The sequence below is a fragment of the Phragmites australis genome, chromosome 24 (genome assembly GCF_958298935.1).
Source record: "Phragmites australis chromosome 24, lpPhrAust1.1, whole genome shotgun sequence".
In the NCBI taxonomy this organism is placed as follows: domain Eukaryota; kingdom Viridiplantae; phylum Streptophyta; class Magnoliopsida; order Poales; family Poaceae; genus Phragmites; species Phragmites australis.
In genome coordinates, this window is record NC_084944.1 from 15151778 (window position 1) to 15174016 (window position 22239).

Here is a 22239-nt window from a genome sequence, read left to right on the forward strand (position 1 = left end):
TTATATATTCAATCATATATTACTTATTGTATAGTATATATTTTTTTAAATATTATAAAACCATCTTAATATAAGTTAGCTTATCAAAACATATATCAGTTAATTGACTTGCGTTAGTCTTCGTAAAAAATCGAAATCCACAATTTGCTTCCAATCGCGGTTGTTGTTTGTCTAGATGGTCAACATTTGAGCACGTCGTGGGTGGCAGAATAGCGAGCGCGGCAAAGCCAACGGTAATGGGCTGCTAAAAACCCGACCAAATCTGGCGTTCGAAGCAACGTCCTCCGCAGCACCACAACTCCTCGCAAACTCCGGATAAAACTCCTCATCATCCTCCTCACTCGCTCCGCCACTCCTGCCTTGCCTCCCTCCCTCCCTCCCCATGGAGGCCTCCGCCCCCGCGGCCCTCCTCCCCTTGCTCGCCTCCCCCACGCGCTTCCTCCACCTCCCTCTGCGCTCCTCCGCCCGCCGCCACGGACGCGGGAGCGGTGGCGGCCTCCTGCTCGGCCTGTCCTCGCCCCTCCGGAGGCAGGACCCGGGCTCTCGCTCCCGCCGCAGGACGACCTGCTTCTCGTCGAGCGGGGGCCCAACGGACGTCCTTCTGGGCGGCGGCTCGTTGGTCGCCGCCGCGGCGCTCCTCGCCGCTTTGCAGGTGGTGCGGCTTCAGTGGCGCGGGGCGGGGCACGGCGATTCCCCTGAGGTGAGCTTCGTGTGGATTGGACGCTGTGGCTTTGTCCTTCTTGTGTACTTCTTGAATTAGTATACTTCTTTTAGGTAAATTGTTGCTTAGGTGATTTGATAACGGTCCAAGTCTTGTTCGGTAAAAATGTTGGGTTGCCAGCATTGTTCTAAGAAATAATTGCACTTGAAGCAAATGTATTCGAAAAAAGAATTTTGTCTCTGTCAAATAGCCTGCAGTATGCACAACTCGTAGCCTCCACATTTGAAACTTGAAATGTCAGTTTCTAAGTAGCACACCAAATGGGAGTTATGAGCAACTCATAAACTGCCAACAGAAAATATGCTTACTGGTGTAGCAACGTTCGATTTCACAAATGTAGTTGTGCAATTTTATATTTGCAAAACAACAGTAGATCGTTTGTTGAATGCAAGAGTAGCTCCACGTTAGCCCATGCTTATTTTTGTTTTGTGTACATATTGGTTGATTCTGAGGTTGCAAGACTGTTGTGTAAAACTCTCGAATCCGCATAGGCTTGTAGAAATTCTGTTGTTGTAATCGCTTTTACTATCAAGGATAAAGCACGCCCTTGTTCATTTCTTGCAAGAGAGAAATTCTTCCTCATTCGTTGGGCATGTACATGACATGATTAATAGCATAACAGTTATAAGGGATAAATGAGGCATGGTTTAACAAGTACAGTATTTTTTTGTAACTCTTAATGATTTTCATATTTCGCAGGTTTTGTGTGAAGATGACAAAAGCATTGTAAATAAGGCCCTTGGTATAATAAAATTAGTATATGACACTAATTGTGCACCACAGGCAACTCATGGAAATGGCTTTTCGGTTCAATGTGTTTCTGGAAGAATGACTGTTGATCAAATAGATTGCAAGGCTTGCAGTTTCTCAAGTGTAAATATTGTCCAAAAGGAAACACAGGCGTCTATAACTACTCCTTGGACATCACTAGATACATTAGTAGATATTTCTAGACTAGAAGATGTTTGTTGCTCAACTCCAACTGCAAAAACAAGTTCTATCAAAAAGGATACAAGTGTTCATGTGATGCCACATTCTGTATTAGGACAAGATAAAAGCATGTATGTCTCTGACAGAATGGGCCGGGCAGGTGGACTCCCTCATCAATTTTTATCATTTTTGGGACAGAAAAAGGTGATTCAAAATGGCCAAGGTCATACTGATAAGGCAACAGATAATGAGGATTCTAATTTAGTTGGATGCCATCAGAGTGATCAAGAGGAACTTATTGATTTGGTGTCTCTTTCGTCCTTCAAAAGAATAGCAGAAAATCATAAAAAATTTGTTCCCTTGGCCAGCAACAGCAATTTGCTCGAACCAAGAAAAGCACTTGAATTCTCAAACTCATATGTCAGATGCTCTTATTTACCAGCAGGTTTAACTTTGGAACTCATGTATTCTTCTTGGTACTTAGTCTGCTGAAATAATTATTTGTTTTTTCATATCACCGCTTGAATGATTTTCCCCCCATTCCTCTGAAGTGTACTCTATATTCAGGGTGGTTCGCTCCAGTTGCATGCTTAAGGGAAGGTCCTGTGAGTAAACAAAAGAAGGGAGTGAAGGACCACGATGATGCAATGCCCACTGGCTGGAGTATTTCAAACATACTAAACAAGGAGAATCCAGATAACTTCACTCCAGTAAAGAGAGGTGGATTGATGAGCACGAAGGATACATTAGATTACTTGAGGAGATACAATAATTTCTTGATGGATGGAAGGTATAATACTTGATAGATAATCACTTTGACAATTTTGCCTGGAACTCTCTTTAAGTTTTGATATGCAATGTTAATTCCAAATTATGCACTTACTCTCTGTAAGTTTTGATATGCAATGTTGATTTCAAATTATGCCCCATTTGGTTGCGCACCCATTTGGTATTGTCAGGTTGAAAGACTGTGTAGATTTGTTAGAAAGCATGGAGCAGAAGGGATTGCTTGATATTAAAAAGGTAAATTTCGTTTATCATGGCTCAATGATTATTATTATTATTATTTTTTTTTTGTGGAGAATGATGTTTACAATTTAACACTTATAACAGAAGAGAGTATAGAGTATGTATTAACCCCCTGAACTATAAGATTGTCTAATTTTAACCCTGCATCATAAAACTGTCTAATATTCATCCTTCAACTATTGAAACCGGAGCAGATGAGTCCTAGACCTGAATCATCCTGGTTATCCGATGTGGCAAGACACGTAATGGCAAGTCAGCTGGGAGGTCAGAAAATAAAGAGAAACACATTGGGACCATGCATTCCGGTCCTTTTCCATGTCTTTTCTGTTCTTTGTCTTCTTCCCTTCATCCCCCCCCCCCCCACCGAGCATAGCTGTGCTTACGCTCAGGCCCACGGCTGTCGAGCCAGACCGCCCCCCATTGCTCACTTCCGCCTATGTAGCCACTGCCACTACCTACTGAGCCCAACTGTGCCGTCTCTCATCAGGCGTACCATGGGGAGGTGCTCGGGTTTGTTGAGCTCTGAGCAGCGGCTTTAGGACACAAGGTTAGGCTTGAAGAGGTGCTCAGATTAGGCTTTTTATTTGAGAGCAGCAGCATTGATTGATTCCTTTTGGAAAGTTTCTGTTTGAGGGCCAGAAGGAGATTGGTTGCTTTGGGCGAGAGAAAACAAGAGCTCCAGATCTTGGTTGGCTTGCTAATTTACTGTATCTTCCTAGGCTCCAAGATCCGGAAGCTCTCAGCAATGGCGGTTGATTTGCAGTTGGGGATGAAGAGGAGGAAGATATTAAGGTGGAGGAAGATGACATTTGATGCTACATGTGGGTCCTATTAATTTTTTGAACTTTTAATTACTGACCATTGCTTACTAAGATGCCATGTCAGCAAACAAGCACCTACTAGGACACCACATCAGCCAAAAGCAGTTTTGGGCTCAAGAGGTTATTTGCTCTTGTTTTCAAATTTGAGGGGGCAGAATAGACAGTTTCATAGTTAAGGTTAAAATCAGACAACTTCAAGAGTTGAAGGGGGTAATATACACCTTTTTCTTTAACATATCTTCAAGTTCCTGATTTCCATTTATTTTTAGATCCACCATGCCAGTTTTTTTGGCTTGTGTAAGAAGCAAAGGACTGTCTTGGAGGCTCTTCGCTTTTGCAGATTGATTGACAACCCAAAAATGAGTACATTCAATATGCTTTTGTCCGTGTGTGCTAATTCACAGGATTTTGATGGTAACTTCTCTAGCTTGAAGTTTTAACATTTCTTGTCAGATTTACAAGAATTGGGGTGGAGACTATGGAATATGACCAAATGTTTTAACCTTTACAGGAGCACTCCAAGTTATGGAGCTCCTAAAGGAAGCTGGGCTGAAACCTGATTGTAAACTTTACACCACATTGATATCAACTTGTGCAAAGTGTGGAAAAGTTGATGCCATGTTTGAGGTAACTAAATCAGAAAGTCACATATAGGTGGTTTCCATTGAAAGTTTTATAAAATACTATACATCATGTTATATCCTTTAAGTTGCACTTAAATTTAGGTCTTCCATGAGATGGTTAGTGCTGGCATAGAGCCTAATGTTAACACATACAGTGCACTAATTGATGGCTGTGCTAGAGCTGGACAAGTGGCAAAAGCATTTGGTGCTTATGGGATCATGAGTTCAAAGGTGACATTTTCTGTCTGATGCATGTTTATGTTAGATGTGCTCCTTTAACTTTTTGCTATAAATGTCACTGAAGAAATCTTCCAGCCTATAACCCTCTGTAAGGTTCTTCATACTTGTTAAACTTACTGGGCCATACTTGCAGTAGAAGGTGAAGCCAGATCGAGTTGTCTTCAATGCTTTGATCAGTGCATGCGGTGAATCCGGAGCGGTGGCTCGGGCTTTTGATGTTTTATCAGAAATGACAGCAGAATCATCAGAATCTAAAGGAACCAAACCGATTCTCCCTGATCATGTCACTGTTGGAGCGCTGATGAAGACATGTATTCAGGCTGGACAGGTGCTTTTACAGATTAAAAATATTTTCAGAAATGCAAAACAAAAATATATAGCTCATGTATCCAAAGTCAAGTTGTGTTAATTATCATATTTGTATAGGCTGATCGAGCCCGTGAGGTTTACAAAATGCTTCAGGAGTACAATATAAAGGGTACACCAGAAGTTTACACAATTGCATTGAGAAGCTGCAGCTTGACTGGTGATTTAGGGTTTGCGCTGAAGATATATGAAGATATGAACAAGATTGGAGTAAAACCTGATGAGGTGTTATTTCTTAGTGGGAATCTTAAAATGTACCTAATGTGTTCCCCCTACAGCTTATTTAACTTCTATGTTTGTTTAATTCCATCAACTACAGATGTTTTTGAGTGCTCTAGTTGATGTAGCTGGCCATGCTAGGAGGGCAGATGCTGCCTTTGAAATAATGAAAGATGCAAGAGCAAAGGGTTTACAGGTTGGAACCATCGCATACAGTTCGTTAATGGGTGCTTGCTGCAATGTAAGTTTTCCCATAAACTGGTGTATGAAAAACACATATAGGATTTAATTCTGACCTGCCCATTGTACAATAGTCCTAGATTTTTGAAGTAATTAGTAGTTTGCATAGATAATTCTGTAATTCTGTTTTTTTACTTGCCTGCTCTCTTCTTCTTTTTGGATCCATTGGTAGATTACCAATATTCCTTTTAGCTCATCATGATCTGGTGCCACTGTTTCAGGCCAAGGACTGGAAGAAGGCACTGCAGCTATACGAGGAGATTAAGTCGATCAAATTGATCCCAACAGTTTCAATGATGAATGCTTTGATCACCTCACTGTGTATGTGTATGTCTACTCCTAGAAGGAAATGAAAAAAAAATCGTTTGCCACCTGTATATTTTCTGAGAGAAAATTCCACTAGATGTCCCTATACTTGTAACAGTGTGTCACTCAGGTCCCTAAATCTGAATGCCAAGTCGGTAGGTGCTTTAATATGTAAAGTATCACTTAACTATTTTATCTTTTCAATTAGCTAAAAATGCTGATGTGGCAATAATGTAGTGAAGATATGAAACTGGCATCAGACACTCACACAGCCTAGTGAAAAGCCATGATGACATAACTAATGCAATTGCAATTTTATGGATCCAAGTGGAACTACATTTCAAGTTTAGGAACATACTAAGTTACTTTCAACTTTCAAGATGAGGGACCTAAGTGGTTGTACTTGGTACAAGTTCTGGGACGATCATGCGATTTCCAATTTCTGAAAAGCGTTTAACAGCTGATTATCCTTTTCATTTGAATCTTGCCCTTCTTGGAACATGCAAAGGGTGCTAGTTCCATACATTTTATTGACGATGCAATGCAACTGCAGGTGATGGTGATAAAGTTTTAAAGGCTGTTGATGTCCTTAACGAGATGAAAAGATCAGGTGTCCACCCGAATGAGATAACATATTCTGTGTTATTTGTAGCTTGCGAAAGGTAATGATTCTAACTTCTGAGCATGCATCGAACATTTCAAATTAATATTCTGGTGTTCTTCATATACTAACAGCTGACATGTAGAAACGGCGAAGCACAACTAGGTTTGGATCTATTTGAACAATTAAAAATAGATGGTATTGGCCTCAATCCCACCATTGTCGGTTGTCTTACTGGTAGGGTTTTTTTTTGCACCTTTTTGTTGTATTGTCGTACAACTCACTTCTTTTGCCTTTTTCTTACATGTTAGATATATATATCCTTCTATGTAATATCCCTGTTTTATAAGGGTTTCTTTGCATATTGTCACTTTTACATGTATATATACTGACCCATAGCCTTCAAGGAATACAAGTTGCTATTTCTAACATGGTATTAGAGCTAGGTTTTCTTTTGGGATGTCGCAACTCGTCCCAATCTTGCGAACTCGCTGGCTTTTCTCCCCCTGTCGGTGCTCTCTCGCTACTCTTCGGCCATGCCGCCCTTCGGCCCTTCAATTGCGCTGCCCAGGGCCTCGACGCACAGTCACATCTCTTTACTGTTGAGCCGCCACATCTACTACCCCTTTGGCCGCGCCGCCTAGGGCCTTGAGGCGCTGCGACATCTCCCTACCATCGCACTGCCTTCTTCGTCACTGTCGTCTCACCGTCAATAGTGCCACCTTGACGAGCGCCTCGGGCTACCGCACGGCCCGAAGTCACGCCAGGTCCCGGCTGCTCCCGATGGGATCCACTCCGCACCGCACTCCTTCGTGTCTCCACCTCCTAGCCACCCCAGTAGGATCCACACTACGCCGCCCTCGTGCGCCGTTGACCCCTCTTCTTCCAGGTCCAGATCTTCATGCCTGCTCTTTGCTTGTGCACTGCAAGGTTGCTGATTTGTTCTGATCGGTAACAGCGATGCTATTAAAAAAAATTGTTGCAGTTGCCACTTTTCTTTGCGGTCTCGCCGTCAACCGCTACTCCTTTGCGCTCTCTCCGTCGTTTGTCACTTCATGATGTCGTGAGGCACCGTTTCCGTTCCTCGGTGCTCGGTGATCTTTGATGGTGCCAATTATCGGGATTAGGGGTGTTCGTCTTTGGGTTTCCATTCACATGCGTGGGCTTTGTCTTTGGGGTGTTCTTTCTGGAGACATTCCTAGTCCGCCTTCACATATTCTTCCGATGGAGCCTGCGAAGCCTTCTACCGAGAAAGGAGACAACTACTGAAGCCGCCACCGCTGCCTATGATAAGGATGTCTCCACCTATCAAGATACCTTGTAGCTGTACATAGATCGGTTGTCTGATTATGCTCAGTGGATGGATGATGATGCTCGTGCAACGTCCATTCCGGTTGCTACTGTTGAGCCTCGGATTTCTTCTGAGATTGTTGAGTTCTCTACTACCTTTCAGATGTGGACTCATCTTCGTCAGAACTATGAGCCTTCTAGGGATGCTCTCTATCTGTCTGTTGTTCGTCATGTGCAGTCTCTTTAGCAAGGTGATGCCATTGTTGATATGTTCTACGCTTAAATGTTGTCAATGTGGCGTCAGTTGGACTCTCTTTGTGTTGCTGGTTGTCACTCCTATTAGTATTATTTGGATCTGCATTCTAAACAGGATTCTTGTTGCCTCTACGAGTTTCTTACTCGTCTTCGTCCTGAGTTTGAGCAGCGTTGTGCTCACCTACTTGCATGTCATCCTCGTGTCACGCTTATAGAGGCCCTTACGGAGCTGCGCTTGGAGGAAACTAGTATGCGTGGTTCTGGATTGCCGCCACTTACCTCAATGTTGGCTGTTCGTCCGCCTGTTGCGCCTACATCTTCTACACCGCCGCTTGCTCCTCGTGTCACTCCTTCACCTTCTGCGGCCTCCTCAGATGGTGGTGGTCGCCCTTGATGCACCTACTGCAGCAAGGATGGCCATGTTGAGGCGAACTGCTACCTGAAGAAGAAGCATCTTCGACGTCCGTATGACGCTTCTACCTCGACTACCTTTTCGACCGACACTCAGCAAGGGGTTGTGACGCTGCTTCGCCGCCTGGTTGCTACCTCTGCCTCTTCACCAACAGGTTCTGCTGGTTCTGCTATTTCCTTTTCTGGCACCGAGAGACTACCTTATACATAGTCAGATATCTTGTCTTGGATTCTTGACTCGGACATATTTTTATGACTTATGATTCTTCAAGTCTATGTTCGCTTCATCCTCTTGTTTCTCATCTTCATGTCGTTACCGCTGATGGTACTTCTCTTTTTGTTGCTGGTCGGGGCACTCTTTGCACTTCTTCCTTTAGTGTTCTTTCTGTTGCTCATGTTCTCTAACTCACCATGCAACTCATGTCCGTTTGTCAGCTTACTGATCATGGTTGTCGTATTATTCTAGATTCTGACTCTTGCTGTGTTCAGGATCATCGCACGAGTAGTCTGGTTGGTACTGGCCCTCGATACCATGATTCCCAGCGTCTATGGGAGCTTGAATGGTTTCGTCTTTCTTTCGTTGTAGTCGCTGGTCTTTCTGCTTCCGTCACTACTAGTTCTTTCCAGCAGCGGCATCATCGTCTTGGTCATGTCTGTGGGTCGCATCTATCTCCATTAGTTCGTCGTGGTCTTCTAGAGTATGTCTCAAGAGATGTCTTTAGATTGTCAAGGTTGTAAGATTGGTAAACAGATTCAGCTTCGTTATCCTTAGTGAGTCAGTGTCTCAACGTCCTTTTGACATTGTTCACTCTGATGTTTGGGGTCCGGCTCACTTCGTTTCGAAATGTGGTCATAGCTACTATATTATCTTTATAGATGATTTTTCTCACCACACTTGGATTTATTTCATGTCTTCTCGTAGCGAGGTGCTATCTATATACAATCGCATTGCCACTGTGATTCGCACTTAGTTTGACACTCATTTGTGTTTTTCAACCTGATTCTGATGGCGAATTTCATTTTGGGTACCTTTGTTCCTTTCTTGTTGAACATAGTACATTGTCTTAGTTCTCATGTCCTGTGCTCATGCTCAGAATGACGTTGAGTGCAACCATCATCATCTCCTTGAGACAGCTTGCGCGCTTATGATTGTCTCTTCTGTCCCACCTCATTTTTGGGCTGAGGCGGTCTCCACTGCCACCTATTTGGTCAATATCCAACCCTCTTCTGCTCTCAAGGATGGGATTCCTTTTGAGCGTCTATGTGGACACCTTCCTGACTACTCGTCTTTTTTTTTGTTGTGTTTGTTACGTTCTTCTCACTCCCCGTGAACGTACCAAATTAATCGCTCAATATGTTGAATGTCTTTTTTTGGCTACAGTGCTGAGCATAAGGGTTATCGGTGTTGGGGACTCTATTGCTCGTCGGATGCATATTTCTCGAGATGTTATTTTTGATGAGTCTCGTCATTTCTACCCTCGTACCTCTCATTCCATTTCTTCAGCTTCCTTTGTCGAACCACTGTTATTTCTTACTTTTGCTGCCATGGACACCGTTTCTTCTTCTTGAGAAGATGAGAAACTGAATCACTAGAAGGAGATGGCTCACCAGAAAGTAGCACATCAAGATGTGAAACAACATGAGAACGACGAGTGTAGTGGAAAAGGAAAAGGCTTAACAATGCCAGAAGGAGGAGTTTGTGAGGTGGGGGTCAAAGGTGTGGAAGGCACCGAAGAAGACACAACAGGAGACGGCGCCAACGGTACTCGTGGAAGAGACGAAGAAATCGTGATCGCCATTCGATTCGTTATCCTGATTGTTTTGGCTTTGCTGGTGCTGTTCGTGCTAAGCCATCTTCTTATCATGATAGAGATGGCAGCATGCGATGGCTGAGGAGCTTGCTGCTCTTGAGCGCACTGGCATGTGGGATCTTGTTCCTCTTCCTCCCACGTATTCGTCCTATCACGTGCAAGTGAGTCTATAAGGTTAAGACTCGTTCCAATGGTTCCCTTAAGTGTTACAAGGCTCGTCTTGTTGCTTGTGGTTTTCAGCAGGAGTATGGTCGTGCCTATAATGAGACTTTTGCACCGATGGCTCACATGACCACCGTTTACACTCTTCTTGTTGCCTTTGTGCGTCAGTGGTCTATCTCCTAGCTTGATGTCAAGAATGCCTTTCTTGATGGTGAGATACGTGAAGAGGTTTACATATATCCATCGCATGGTATTCTGTTCATGAGGGCATGGTTTGTCATCTTCGTTGCTCTCTCTATGGTTTTAAGAAAGCCCCTTGAACCTAGTTTGAACGTTTTTCTTCTGTGATCATTACTACTGGTTTTTCTGATTCTGCGCTCTTTGTTCACACTTCATCTCGTGGTCAGACTCTTCTCTTGTATATTGATGACATGATCATTACAGGAGACGATTCTGAGTATATTGCCTTTGTCAAGGCTCATCTCAAGCAGTTTCTTATGTCCGATCTGGGTCCTCTTCGTTACTTTCTTGGGATTATGATTTCTTTTACATCTAAGGGTTTCTTTTTGTTTCAAGAAAAGTATATTAAGGACCTTCTTGATCATGCTTCTCTCACTGATGAACACATTGTTGAGACTCCCATGTAGCTTAACCTTCTTCTTCGGTCCACTGATGTTGAGCCTCTTGCGGATCTCATTCACTACCGTTATCTTGTTAGGAGTCTTGTTTACCTTGATATCACTTGTCCTAACATTTCTCATGCAGTGTACATTCTCAGTTAGTTCGTTTATGCTCTTACTTAGCTCCACCATAGTCATCTTGTGCGTGTTTTGTGCTATCTTCGAGGGACTATCTCTCGTTGTCTTTCTTTCCTCGTTCTAGCTCTTTATAGCTTCATGTTTATTCTGATACTACTTGGGCTAATGATCCTTCTAATCGTCAGTCTCTTTCTTCCTACTATGTTTCTTGGTAGTTCTCTTATTGCTTGGAAGACTAAAAGCAAACCACAATTTCTCGTCCCAGTATAAAGGTTAAGTTGCGAGCCATGTCATTGTTGACAGCGGAGTTTAGTTGGTTACGGTGGTTGCTTGAGGATTTTGGTATTTCGTCTCCTGCACCTACTCCTCTTTATTCCAACAATACATGTGTTATCAGTATTGTTCGAGATCCAGTGAAGCATGAGCTCACCAAGCATATTGGTGTTGATGCTTCTTACACAGACACAGGTACAAGATGAGGTCATTGCTCTTTAGTATATTCCTTTAGAGCTTCAATTGGCGGATTTCTTCATGACGGCTCAAAGTACAGCTCAACACATGTTCTATATCCCCAAACTCAGTGTTGTTGATTTTCCATGAGTTTGAGGGAGGGTGTTAGATATATATAGCCTTCTGTGTAATATCCCGTCTTATAAAGGGTTCTTTGAATATTTTCACCTATACATGTATATATAATGGCTCATGACCTCCAGAGAATACAAGTTGCTATTCTTAACATGTGTAAACTGGTTGCAGTTTTATTTATTTATTTATTCCACTTCCATATTTGATAACAATGTTTCTTGCTGAAGTAACTATTTCGTGCAGGTTTGTGTCTACAAATGTTTGACTATGATCTCTCACTTGGAAATATCATCGTCAAATTCAACTTAGGCAAACCACAAGTTGACAACATATGGTACGTTCCTTGCAGCCTTACTAGACCGTCTCATAGTCTCAAATATGTATGCGGAGCATCATGTTTTGATTCAATGGATTAGATTATTCCTTTAGGCTAAATTGACATGGAAGGACAATACGGAGTTGACAGTCTTTTACATACTGGCAAGAAGCATGTTATTTTTTCAATCATTTTGTGCTGTAAAACATGTCTTCTCTGGTCTTATTCATTTGTTAAGTACAGTATATGCATGTAGGATGACTTGGCCTTTGTGGCCCATCTAGGATTGATCTATGAGGCGGAACGTGGAGGCCCATGATGTTGGGGAACAGATAGCCTATGCTAGTGCCAAATAGAAAACTTCTCTAGCGCATGAACTATAGGAAGCCATGCAGTTATGAGGTCATGGATGACTACCACTGGATGTGCAATGCGACGAAAGATTAACTGGAGTAGCTTAGTCCATCAAATTGTGCATCGATGTAGTCAATTGTTAATCCTCACGAGGTTGCACACATCATCCTTAACCAGTGGAACAGCAGCAGCAACAAAATGCTTCCACGCATCCTGGACTGGAATGCTTTGCACCGGTGTGCTGGCACCTACGCACACGGCTTGGGTTTTGTGGACGGCTCGGTGGAGGCCACCCAAAGCCTACCACACCTCCACTTACAAGGCCCTTAAGATTCCTATCCGAATTAAGCTAGGAACATGTCTCCATCCGAACCAGTTTGTTCCAACCCTTTAAATGCATGATTTTGTAAGTTTATGTAAAACCCTGAATCACCTTTCACAAGTCGAAAAAAGTCCCTAGCGGGGCATACTAACCCCGAGTACACATAAAGATCACATGGGACAAACCTATATACTCATCTATTTATCCTTTTGCTACACAATATTAGATCAAACTAAAGGTGAGATATGTGCCATCCCATGAAAGCTCAATTATCCGCTCCATTTCATAGTAACTCAACTCATAATTGACTTGTTAGTCATACTAGGCATATTAGGGTGCCAAGACCGGTGAACCGAAACCATGATGGAGGTGGCAGGCTAAGGAAGTAGAGTGCTTAGATGCCTCGGTTGGGGGCCTCTCCTACCATTTTTCCTTAAAAAAAGTAGAGTGCTTAGTGTATGGGTATGAACAAGGGGGAGGGGAGAGAGGGAGGATATTAAAGATAACTTTTGATTGCTTTCCCTTTGGTGATAATATGATCCTCTAACAATAGCACTAGAGATAGATCCAAACTCTTTAAATTAACCAATCTCTTATATTGTGTCCTTACTCGTCTCTAACTCTCTTATTGCTTAAACTCAAAAGTCCAAACTTAACGAGCCAAGACAATGCCAAGCTGCAAGCCATCAGGCTGTGCACACCCTGCCATGTGTGCCATTGGTGGCTATGGCTCCTGCAGCCCCCAAATCATTGCTGGTATTATAATCCCCACATGACACGGCCTAGTATTCAGTTTGCAGTTTTGAGTTGTATTAGCAACCTATAAGGTGATAAATAAAGAAAATTGCCCCACAACGACCGGCCAATTTGACTAACACGATAAGTGTGTCTGATGTGAAGGCCAAGGGCATCTGCCCAGTTAACCTCCAGCTCTAAGATTCCCACTCATCTTCTTGGGCACATATCTGTTAGGAATATAGTCTTTATCTATTATGTATAGGTTAGGTTACTGGAGTCCTTATCTATTACGTATATGTTAGGTTACTAAAGTTCTCCTCTTGTACTCTATATATTGTTCTCATAGGTTACTATTGAATACAAGTTGTTATTCCTAACATCATATCATAGCTAGGTTTTTCTTGGACGTCGCAACTTGTCTCGATGTAGGTCTATTCCACCTATCGACTTTGTCCCTCGTCGGCTCTCTCTCTCCCTACCCGTTTGTGTTGCTCTTCGCTAATTTGCTCCTCTCGCTCGGTTGCTGGCCCGATTTGGGTCCTGTGCGCCCAGTCGCCGTCCTCCCCAGCGCGGTTGCCACCCTCAGTTGCCGTCCTCCCTCGTCGACTCGTTGTTGGATCCGCCTACTTGCCGCTGGCCGCCTGTCCTCTCTGTTGTGCTTCCCTGTCCGCTCTGGTCTGCTCGCGACGCCCACCTGCGCTGCTCAAGACAGTGCTCCCCCCGCCCGCACAGGCTCTGGCCGCCCTCCTGCTCGACGGATCCGGTCGGGCCCCTTGCATGTTGTTATTGCCCCCAGCAGGATCCTAACGTCTGCGTTGCTTCCTGCGCAGGGTCGCGCCAGATCTCGTGTCGCCCCCTGCACCTCGGGCAGCCCCCGGCTGGCTTCGCCACCGCCGATCCGCCTAGCTTCCTGCCGGATTTGCCAGCGGCCGCAGCCGACTCGCGCGGTCCATTCCCCGTTAGATCTGTGGCGCCTTCCTCCCCGCGGGCGGATCCTCCCCGCTCAGGCTGTCAACCCGGTGCTGTCCAGCTCCAGCTCCCCGCCTCTGCTCGGTCGCAGATCAAAGCATGGGGACAGTAGCTTTGCTGAATAATGCAAGTACGTTTGCGTGACTCCTACACAAAGGAAAAAATCAAGGCGATGACCTAGCACTACACCCTCATGCGTGGTTGGTGCTGACACATGCTGCGGTGTTGCCCCTACAGGAGTTTTTTGGGTCACATGGGCCGATCTAGTTTGATGAGCTTTAAGGCTTGGTGGTGCTATTCGTGCTGTCGATCTCCTGCTGCATGTCCTGTTGCTGAACACTTTGGTATTGCTCCTGCTGCTATTGTGCTAGTCGTTGTGTGGTACTACTAGTGTGCTAGGCTTGTGCTACTGGTGCATCTCTGCGTAGCTTATGTCAGTGTCTTGGTCTAGCTTTAGTGTTTGCTTTTCCACTGCATCCATCAAAGCTTTAGTTTCTCTTTGAGTTCGTCTATGCCGTGTGAGCCCACATATTCTTTCATCAATTAGTCGATTTCTTTCTCGTCATTACTGATGCAATTTAGCCATCTAGATCTTTCTGTAGCTTTAGTGACAACTTCTTTTGTTGTCTTGCTACTCGTCATCTTGGTCTAGGTCATTCTTGTGTCATCGTGGTCTTTTCGTAGCTCTAGTGATAACAACTTACGTCTGTTGTCTTGCTACTTCTTATCGCTTTGTTGCGATTCTCGACGAAGGGCATTCATTTATTATCATCATCACGACTCTACTCATGTGCTTCGTATAGCACTTCTTTGACTTGTTCGATAGGATTACCAAAGCTCCACTCTACGATGGTTTTGTAGGGACAATTTGTTTTTTGATGTATTTGTCTAAGTTTATTACTTAGAACCACCTCTTTCAAATGCAACGTTATTACATACACCTTGCATTTGAGCTGTGTGTTAGGAATATATAGTCCTTATGTTAGGTTACTAGAGTTATTATCCTGTACTCCTCTTGTACTCTATATAGTGCCCCCATGAGCTACTATTGAATACAAGTTGCTATTCCTAATAATATCAAGATATAAACAATTTTTTTTTCTTTCAGTGCATACTCTCTTGATAAATTCAAATACTCGTACAGCTAATGGTGTGAGTTTATGGGTAAGTCAGTCCATATTAGAGATATATATGTGTTATGGACTTAAATGCAAGCCCAAGCTGCTACGGCCCAAAGGGAGCGGCATGCGAGTGGCACTAGGGCAGCCATGCACCACCGCCGCCTCCACCTAGATCTTTTAATTATGGAAGAGTCTAGGTAAAGGTGGTTGTTAGGAAATGATTGTATTCCATGTATAAGATCCAATCTGTTAGGATTGCTTGGAAGTCAAGTCAGCCTCTCTATATAAAGAGATGAAATGTATCATTATCGGGCAAGAAAGGAATTAAAGGGGTTAAACCCTAAAGCCCCCACACCTCCAATCCACTGTGCGCCGGCCTTCTCCTGGCAGCCACCGCACCTCACCCTCTTTCTCTCCAAAATTTCTCCCAAATTTTCCCCAATTTCATATTGAAATCCAGACACATGACAGTATAACTTAGCAAGTTGTTGCAACATAATCAGATCTTATATATGCAGTTTTTACCAACATAATTCATTATTTAAAAGAATATATGTTTTACATAATATAAACTACATGGTTCAAGTGAACAACTTGTAAACCTTGGACATGGTTTGTTCTTTTTGTTGATTTCTTTGTGAAGAGTCATAAAGTCTCCTATATGGACCATGGTCCAGCGTAGTTCTTACAATTCCTGCAAAATGGATTTGCTCTGAACTATTTATGCACCAGACAACACCATAGTTCTTTAACAACTTCCTGCAAGAAATTTGTTCAAATGTATCTATAACTTATTTACAACTTCCTATCTTAACTTGCATTTCCTAAATGTTTTTGTAGGACTTCCTCAGCAATTAGGGTGTACCGTGAAGCAATTTCTGCCTGGATATTACCCTCAAGTGATGTTTTATCTCAAGTGTTGGGATGTTTGAGGCTTCCTCATGATAGTTCGCTGAAAAATACTTTCATTGAAAACATGGGAATAAGTTGTGATATTCCACAGCATCCCAATGTAAATTCCCTTTTTGAAGGATTTGGGGAATATGATATTCGTGCTTTTTCAATACTGGAGGTAATGATGTAATCTCCAATTCAACAATAGCTCCATCTCAGTATCATGCAGGTACTGATCAAAGCTGCATGGCTTCTTGTCACAGGAAGCTGCTTCATTAGGAGCAGTTGAAAGTATTTCCATGAAAGATGCCCGGATTGTTATTGATGCAAGAAAGTCGAAGATATACACAGTCGAGGTATTTTTTCTAATTACACTATGTCACTTTCATGAAACTGCTTTAATATGTTTTTTATCTAAATACAGTACGATGTCACATCATTATTTTGCCCTTGCTTCTGTACTTCAGTCTTCAGCATATTTTTTGCAACTAATCCAGTTCTATGGTGCCTACCTCTGTTACATAAACTTCGTATATGAGATTGGGGGGGGGGGGGGGGATGTACTACGTGGTTGATCTCTGACGGATAGGTACTTTCTCACAGGTATCTCTACTTACAACATTGAGGTCTTTGAAGCATCGACTCGCTGCAGGTCAACTTTAAATTATTTTGATGCATCAAATTATTTACATATTGCTGCAACAAGCTAATAAGAAGTGGCTAAAATAAGTAAATATGCAGGGGTTATTTACACTCCTGTCAAGTAGACAATTAACGCATAAATTATGAAGCAGTAATTATTGGCCATTTCATGATCAAACATGCCAGAAGAGATATATTACTTGGGTCAGCTTTATACTCCCTCCATTCATAAATATATGATGTTTTAGAAAGCGTGCGTCAAACCTCTCTAATTTCGATAGCTAATTTAAAAAGAATTATTGGGGTTATCGTATGGAAATAGTTTCATTGGACTTTTTGTGAAAAATATTTTGATAATATAGTAATTGTTGGGACTAGTCTAAGAAAGCACGAGCCCTTACCATATATTGAGCTAGGAATCAATCCTAATATATAGTCTTCATAGATGATAACACAACACAATGTTATTAACTTAACGTAAGATTTGTTATTACAAGAGGGACCGTCGAGGGTCAAAAAGCAATTAAAACTCTACAGCTAGCGTGATCTTCTTTTATTCCAAGCATCACCACAGGCAATCAACAAAGAGCACTAACTTAGAATGCATCATCTCCAGGAAAGTCCTCAAATTCTTCTTGGACTGAGCATTATGGTTTTAGCAAGTGGGAGTATGTCTCATACTTCGCAAGTTATGATAAAAATGCAAATGAAAGCATTCAATAAGAATAAAGCTAACATGAGTTTATTTGCTTAAATGCAGAATTTGAATAAAAACAATTAATAAAAGTGAGTAATTAAATTAATGAATGATAATAAATAAACAACCTCAAGAATTGCTCCTCTTGACTTAACCAATTTTTCAGCCACCTCAACCATTGTTCCCACTACCAAAGTTGACCACCTCAAATATGATTCCCGCAACCATGAATGACCTACAAAAATATTAGAATAACAATTCTAATCATATGTGACATTCTTTGCCGCTCATGACCGCGAGCACAACTAATTAGTCATTTTTACATTCTGCAGAGGTTGTATATTTTACCCATAAGTCCTGATTTTTTTGTTTTGCCCATGTCAGCTAAACACTTATACACTTTCGAGGTGTGCAGCTAGGAATCGGTGTAAGGCCGTTAAAAAGTTTCTCCCAACACGTATCTACCGGCTAATGTTTCACCACCGCATGAATTACACCTCAACAACGGAAGTCCCCTCTTGCGCCATACGGATCCAGGGAAAATTGTTATTTTGTTCCCTATTTCACCAACTAGTCTACACTATGTTGGGAGAAACTAATTAGTTGGCCAGACCGCACACATAATTTGATTTGTGGTTATACTGTAAAGTTTGATCCAATCACACCATGAACCGGTCCTTAAACAATTTGAGTAGGACTACCACCAACCTGTATTATGCAATCTTCACCATCTTCTTGCTTAAGTTCCTAGTCCATGTGGCTAAAAATATTATCACCAATTTTATCTTTGTTGCATAAGACCATTATCACAATTCCTTAGACAATGACAATTACCAAAAGTTCCCAAAGCAAGGCTAAGGCCCTTGTTTTTTATTCTGATTATGGATTCTAGCCATAACAGCAAAAACAAACGGTAACAATATAAAAGCTGATTCTCAAAATCTACAAGCCAAGTTGTATTACGAAATCGCGCAATCTACAATCTGGTAGGAAAGAGCTTCCCCGGATTCTAGGCTAGATTTTCACAATCTAAAGCTAAAATAAACAGGCCCTAAGGTAGATCCTATTTTTGGGATTCCCAGCAAGTTATTAGCATGCAAATTTAGAAACAAAATACTTATAAAATAGGAACAAAATACATCAAGGACAACTAGCCTTTCTCTTGATGATTGGCACGTTCCACAAAATTGTGGTCTTGAAACCCTGCAAACTCCTCTTCCGGGACGTTGTCGTGTAAGTGCAAAAAAAAAAAAAAAGACAAATAAACACAGGAGCCAAGAAAGAACAAAAAAAAAACACTCAAAATAGCTTAATTAATTAATTAATGATTTTTTGGTGAATTTTTGGTTAAGGAAACGATTAGGTCAGAGATACAACGGTTAAGGTATGGTTTTAGGAAGATGAAATAAAAGAGTGGAGAATTTTCTAGATTTTATTGGAGGTTTCTATGGTTTTTTTTGGGAATTTTCTTGAATTACTGGAATTTATTAGGAATTAAACTAATTTATTAAGAATTAAAGAAACATAAAAAAAATAAAACCGATTATTCCAATTTATTTTACTAAGGAAAAACCTATTTAAGGATTTATCATAATTATTAAATAAATTTCCAAAATTAATCTATTAAGAAAAACCTTGTTCTAATATTTATTGATTTACCCGAATTATTTTTCTACTGGAAAGGGTTTTATTACGCAAGCATGGCATTAGCTCTGATTGGGCTGACACGTGAGCTACAGAGGGTGAGGTGGTGCTGGCGTGGCAACACGTGGACGATGACGTGACGTTGACTGGAATCATGCAACATTAAATCGACGATGCCCAACTCGAATCCAACAGCCAGGATCAAAATAAGCGAATCAGTACACATCGTTCTAATCTAGGTCATTAGCGTGAGATCGGACAGTGGAGTTCAGGCCTACCTCAAATCTGTCAACAGACGACGTCGGTGACGATCTCGTTAGAGATGAACAAGACGTTGGCGTGATGCTCTGATTTCGACGGTGAGTGGCGGAAGACAATCCTGGGGCGTCAGCGAACTCGTCTAGGGCTCGGTGGGTGTCAAGAAGGCTCGCAGCAGCATGACGATGGCAGAGCTCTTCGGCAGCGGCTCAGGCTCTACAGGAAGGCTCTTGGGCGGTGCTCGTGCTACGAAAGTTTGGGGGAAACTTTGCGGGGGGTTGTGGGGTGCTCAGGTGGGACTCAGGTGGGGTTTTATAGTGGGGGTGGGGGTGGGGGTGAGGGTGGATTTGAATCGGACTAGGGTTAGGCAGCGGACGGCAATCGCACGAGGGTTTCCATGTACTGAGCTCTAATTCCTTCCCGAGGCCAATTCGGTGAGATGCTCTGAGGTCGCAGGTTTCCATCCGGTTGGCAATTGGTGATCTCCTTCTTTCCCTAGGTGCGGATTTGGTAGGTGTTGGATTTGCGATAGTGACGAAGAAAGGAAGAGGCCGGTGGGAGATGGAAGGTTGAACTGACAGTTGGGTTCGGCGTAGCGCGCGAGAGAGAGGAAAGAGCGAGTGTGGGCGCGAAGACTGGCCGGGCGGTGGACGGCCTAGCAGGGCTGACGCGCGTGGGCGTGGGAAAGAGAGAGGAGGGAGGAGTGGGCTGGTGCGCCGGCTTCGGCCTAGAGAGGAAAGTGGTCGGGGAATGGAGAGGGAGGGAAAGGAAGGGTTGGGGGGTTGGGTTGGTGGCTGGGCTGAGAGGAGAGGAGAGGAAAGAGGGAGATGGGCTAGAAAGGTAGGTTTCGGCCCGAGGAGAGGTTTTATTCTTTTTCCATTGCTTTTTATTTTTCTGATTTCTCCATTTCCTTTTCTAATATTTCTTTAATTAATTCTCCACTTACTTAACTGATTTATTTGCTACATTTAGAAGATCATTTGATCAGAGAGAAAGATTTATTTATTATTTAATTCCTTTTTAGAGAATTTTGCATTAGGGTAACTTCTGGGAATTGGGTTCTTATAGTAAAAAAAATTACACATTTTTTTACTATCGTTTTTATATATAAAAAAAGTAGCAGCCAAAGTTGCATATTAGAGACCCTGTTGATGTCCAAAAGTTCATATATTGGCAAACGGAGGGACTGATCATTATCACCAGGTTAGGCAGATTCGGCATTATAATGGCTTGGCTCATTCCCACTGAATAAAGTATTTTTTTGGCGGAATACAATATCTTTCAAGGTTACCTACAAACTTATGTTACTTACCCGCTTACAGTTCTAGGTCCTTCATCACAACGAAGTAACGATGTGACTTCCTCATACACCAATAACAAATGGGAGAAAATTATTGTATAGTTTACATCTTGTTCTATTCTAATAATTATTATGCCACGCAGGTGCAAGATTACCAAACGTGACAATCTTATTACCCACCGAAAAGAAACAAGTTGACCTTGATGAAAGAGAGAAGACAATTAAACTTGCTGGGAGGTAAAATCGCATTCATTGTCTGAATACTTGTGCTGTATATTCATAGATCTTGATTTACAAATGTGGAAGTTGGTCTGACGAGTTTGGGTTTTTGTTTTTGTTCTCCCTAATGCGTCAAATGCTATGCAATGTTATTATGGTACCAACAATGTACTAAAATATGAAATCCACGGAGTCAAATAGAAGGCTTTGTCTGTTCTGCGTCGATCTGCTTAATTTGAGTTATCCATCAACTTTGAGATGAGGCTGATTTGGATTATGACGTACAGAATCGGTCAAGCTGTTGGTGCCCTCCTGAGGCGATTAGGAATTTCATATCAAGGGGAGGAGTCTCACGGGAGGATGAGGATCAATGGCCTCACCTTAAGAAGGTGGTTCAATCCGAAATTGAAGAGCACATCCTCCACTGCAGCACCAGCTGACTTGCTTCCACTACCATCGCGGTTAGCTAAAGGGATAGCTGATCAGCAACGCGAAATCAGAAATCTTTCTCTTGAGTAGTACATGACTATCCAGCAGAAACCGATCTCAATAACTGATGTGACAAGAAGTTCAGGATGGTAAAAACTGTGAAGAGTTTGTTCAAAGGAAAGATATACACAATACATACAATCTGCGAAGAGGTTATTCAAAGGAAAGAAATACAGGATACATCAAACTTTTGTTCATAAGGGAATTCAATTTTCAGAGTATGAAGCAATTTTGTCCCTTACAAGTTGAATGCGCTTCCTAGCATTGACAAGCTTATAAGTTGTTTCAACCAACACATCGTGGGCTTGTTTGAATGCAGGATTAGGTCCAATTCCCTTGGATTGTAAGGAAGAAATGAACTTATTCCTAACAAGGGATTGGGTCAGATGCCTGCCTGTCCAAACATGGCATAATGATTACACTTGTCTCTGCGATTTCCTGTACAAGTTATGTATGAAACTAGGGATTTTTACGGTACAAGTGAACACGAGTCATCCATTGCGAATTGATCATATGGTTGATATTTCTACCTCGTAGGCGCTTAGATAATGCCATCAATAACTACATAACCTGTAAGGAAACAAATAATACCTTGGCACCTACTATTGATGAAGAAAATTCTCTCTTTCCATATATGATATAACCTTGAATTACACTGTACAAAGTTAAACTTCAAAATTTTGATGTTTTAGAAATATGAAACTCTTTGGAGAAAAAAATAAATATGAAATTTAAAATCTGAGACCTTTATGGAAAAAAACGTAAGGTTTTACTTTAAGTTTATGATGGAATGCTTGAACTATTTGGGTATTTGAATCATAATAATTTTACACAAAATAGATGTTTGAGATCTTATATTACGACTTATTTTGTCTTGAAGTACAATATCTGTTTGAGATGCTTAAATT

At 42.1% G+C, this 22239-nt stretch overlaps 1 protein-coding gene across 4 annotated transcripts; it reads left to right on the forward strand.

Moving 5' to 3' along the window:
* The first annotated feature begins 261 nt into the window (after positions 1 to 261).
* On the forward strand, positions 262 to 21838 carry LOC133907419 (pentatricopeptide repeat-containing protein MRL1, chloroplastic-like). Of its 4 annotated transcripts, none has more exons than XM_062349464.1 (19): positions 266 to 700; positions 1505 to 2096; positions 2219 to 2441; positions 2611 to 2674; positions 3771 to 3915; positions 4013 to 4128; positions 4227 to 4355; positions 4501 to 4692; positions 4791 to 4955; positions 5050 to 5190; positions 5411 to 5516; positions 6049 to 6157; positions 6242 to 6333; positions 11612 to 11702; positions 16029 to 16260; positions 16346 to 16438; positions 16686 to 16734; positions 20767 to 20860; positions 21130 to 21838. In XM_062349464.1, exons 1-19 carry the CDS (start codon positions 383 to 385, stop codon positions 21359 to 21361), a joined length of 3183 nt encoding a protein of 1060 aa, XP_062205448.1. In that variant the 5' UTR covers positions 266 to 382; the 3' UTR covers positions 21362 to 21838. The 4 variants fall into 4 exon arrangements, 3 of the variants coding, with proteins under 3 accessions (XP_062205448.1, XP_062205446.1, XP_062205447.1); XM_062349462.1 differs by having other exon boundaries at positions 267 to 700; positions 1421 to 2096; XM_062349463.1 differs by having other exon boundaries at positions 267 to 700; positions 1421 to 2096; positions 5411 to 5510.
* Positions 21839 to 22239: the final 401 nt, after the last annotated feature.

Coding starts and splice junctions, on each gene's coding strand:
- LOC133907419 (XM_062349462.1), top strand. CDS start 383: ATGGAGGCCTCCGCCCCCGCGGCCCTCCTCCCCTTGCTCGCCTCCCCC. Junction 2,097..2,218: donor ATGCTCTTATTTACCAGCAG/GTTTAACTTTGG, acceptor CTCTATATTCAG/GGTGGTTCGCTCCAGTTGCA. Junction 4,129..4,226: donor AAGTTGATGCCATGTTTGAG/GTAACTAAATCA, acceptor ACTTAAATTTAG/GTCTTCCATGAGATGGTTAG.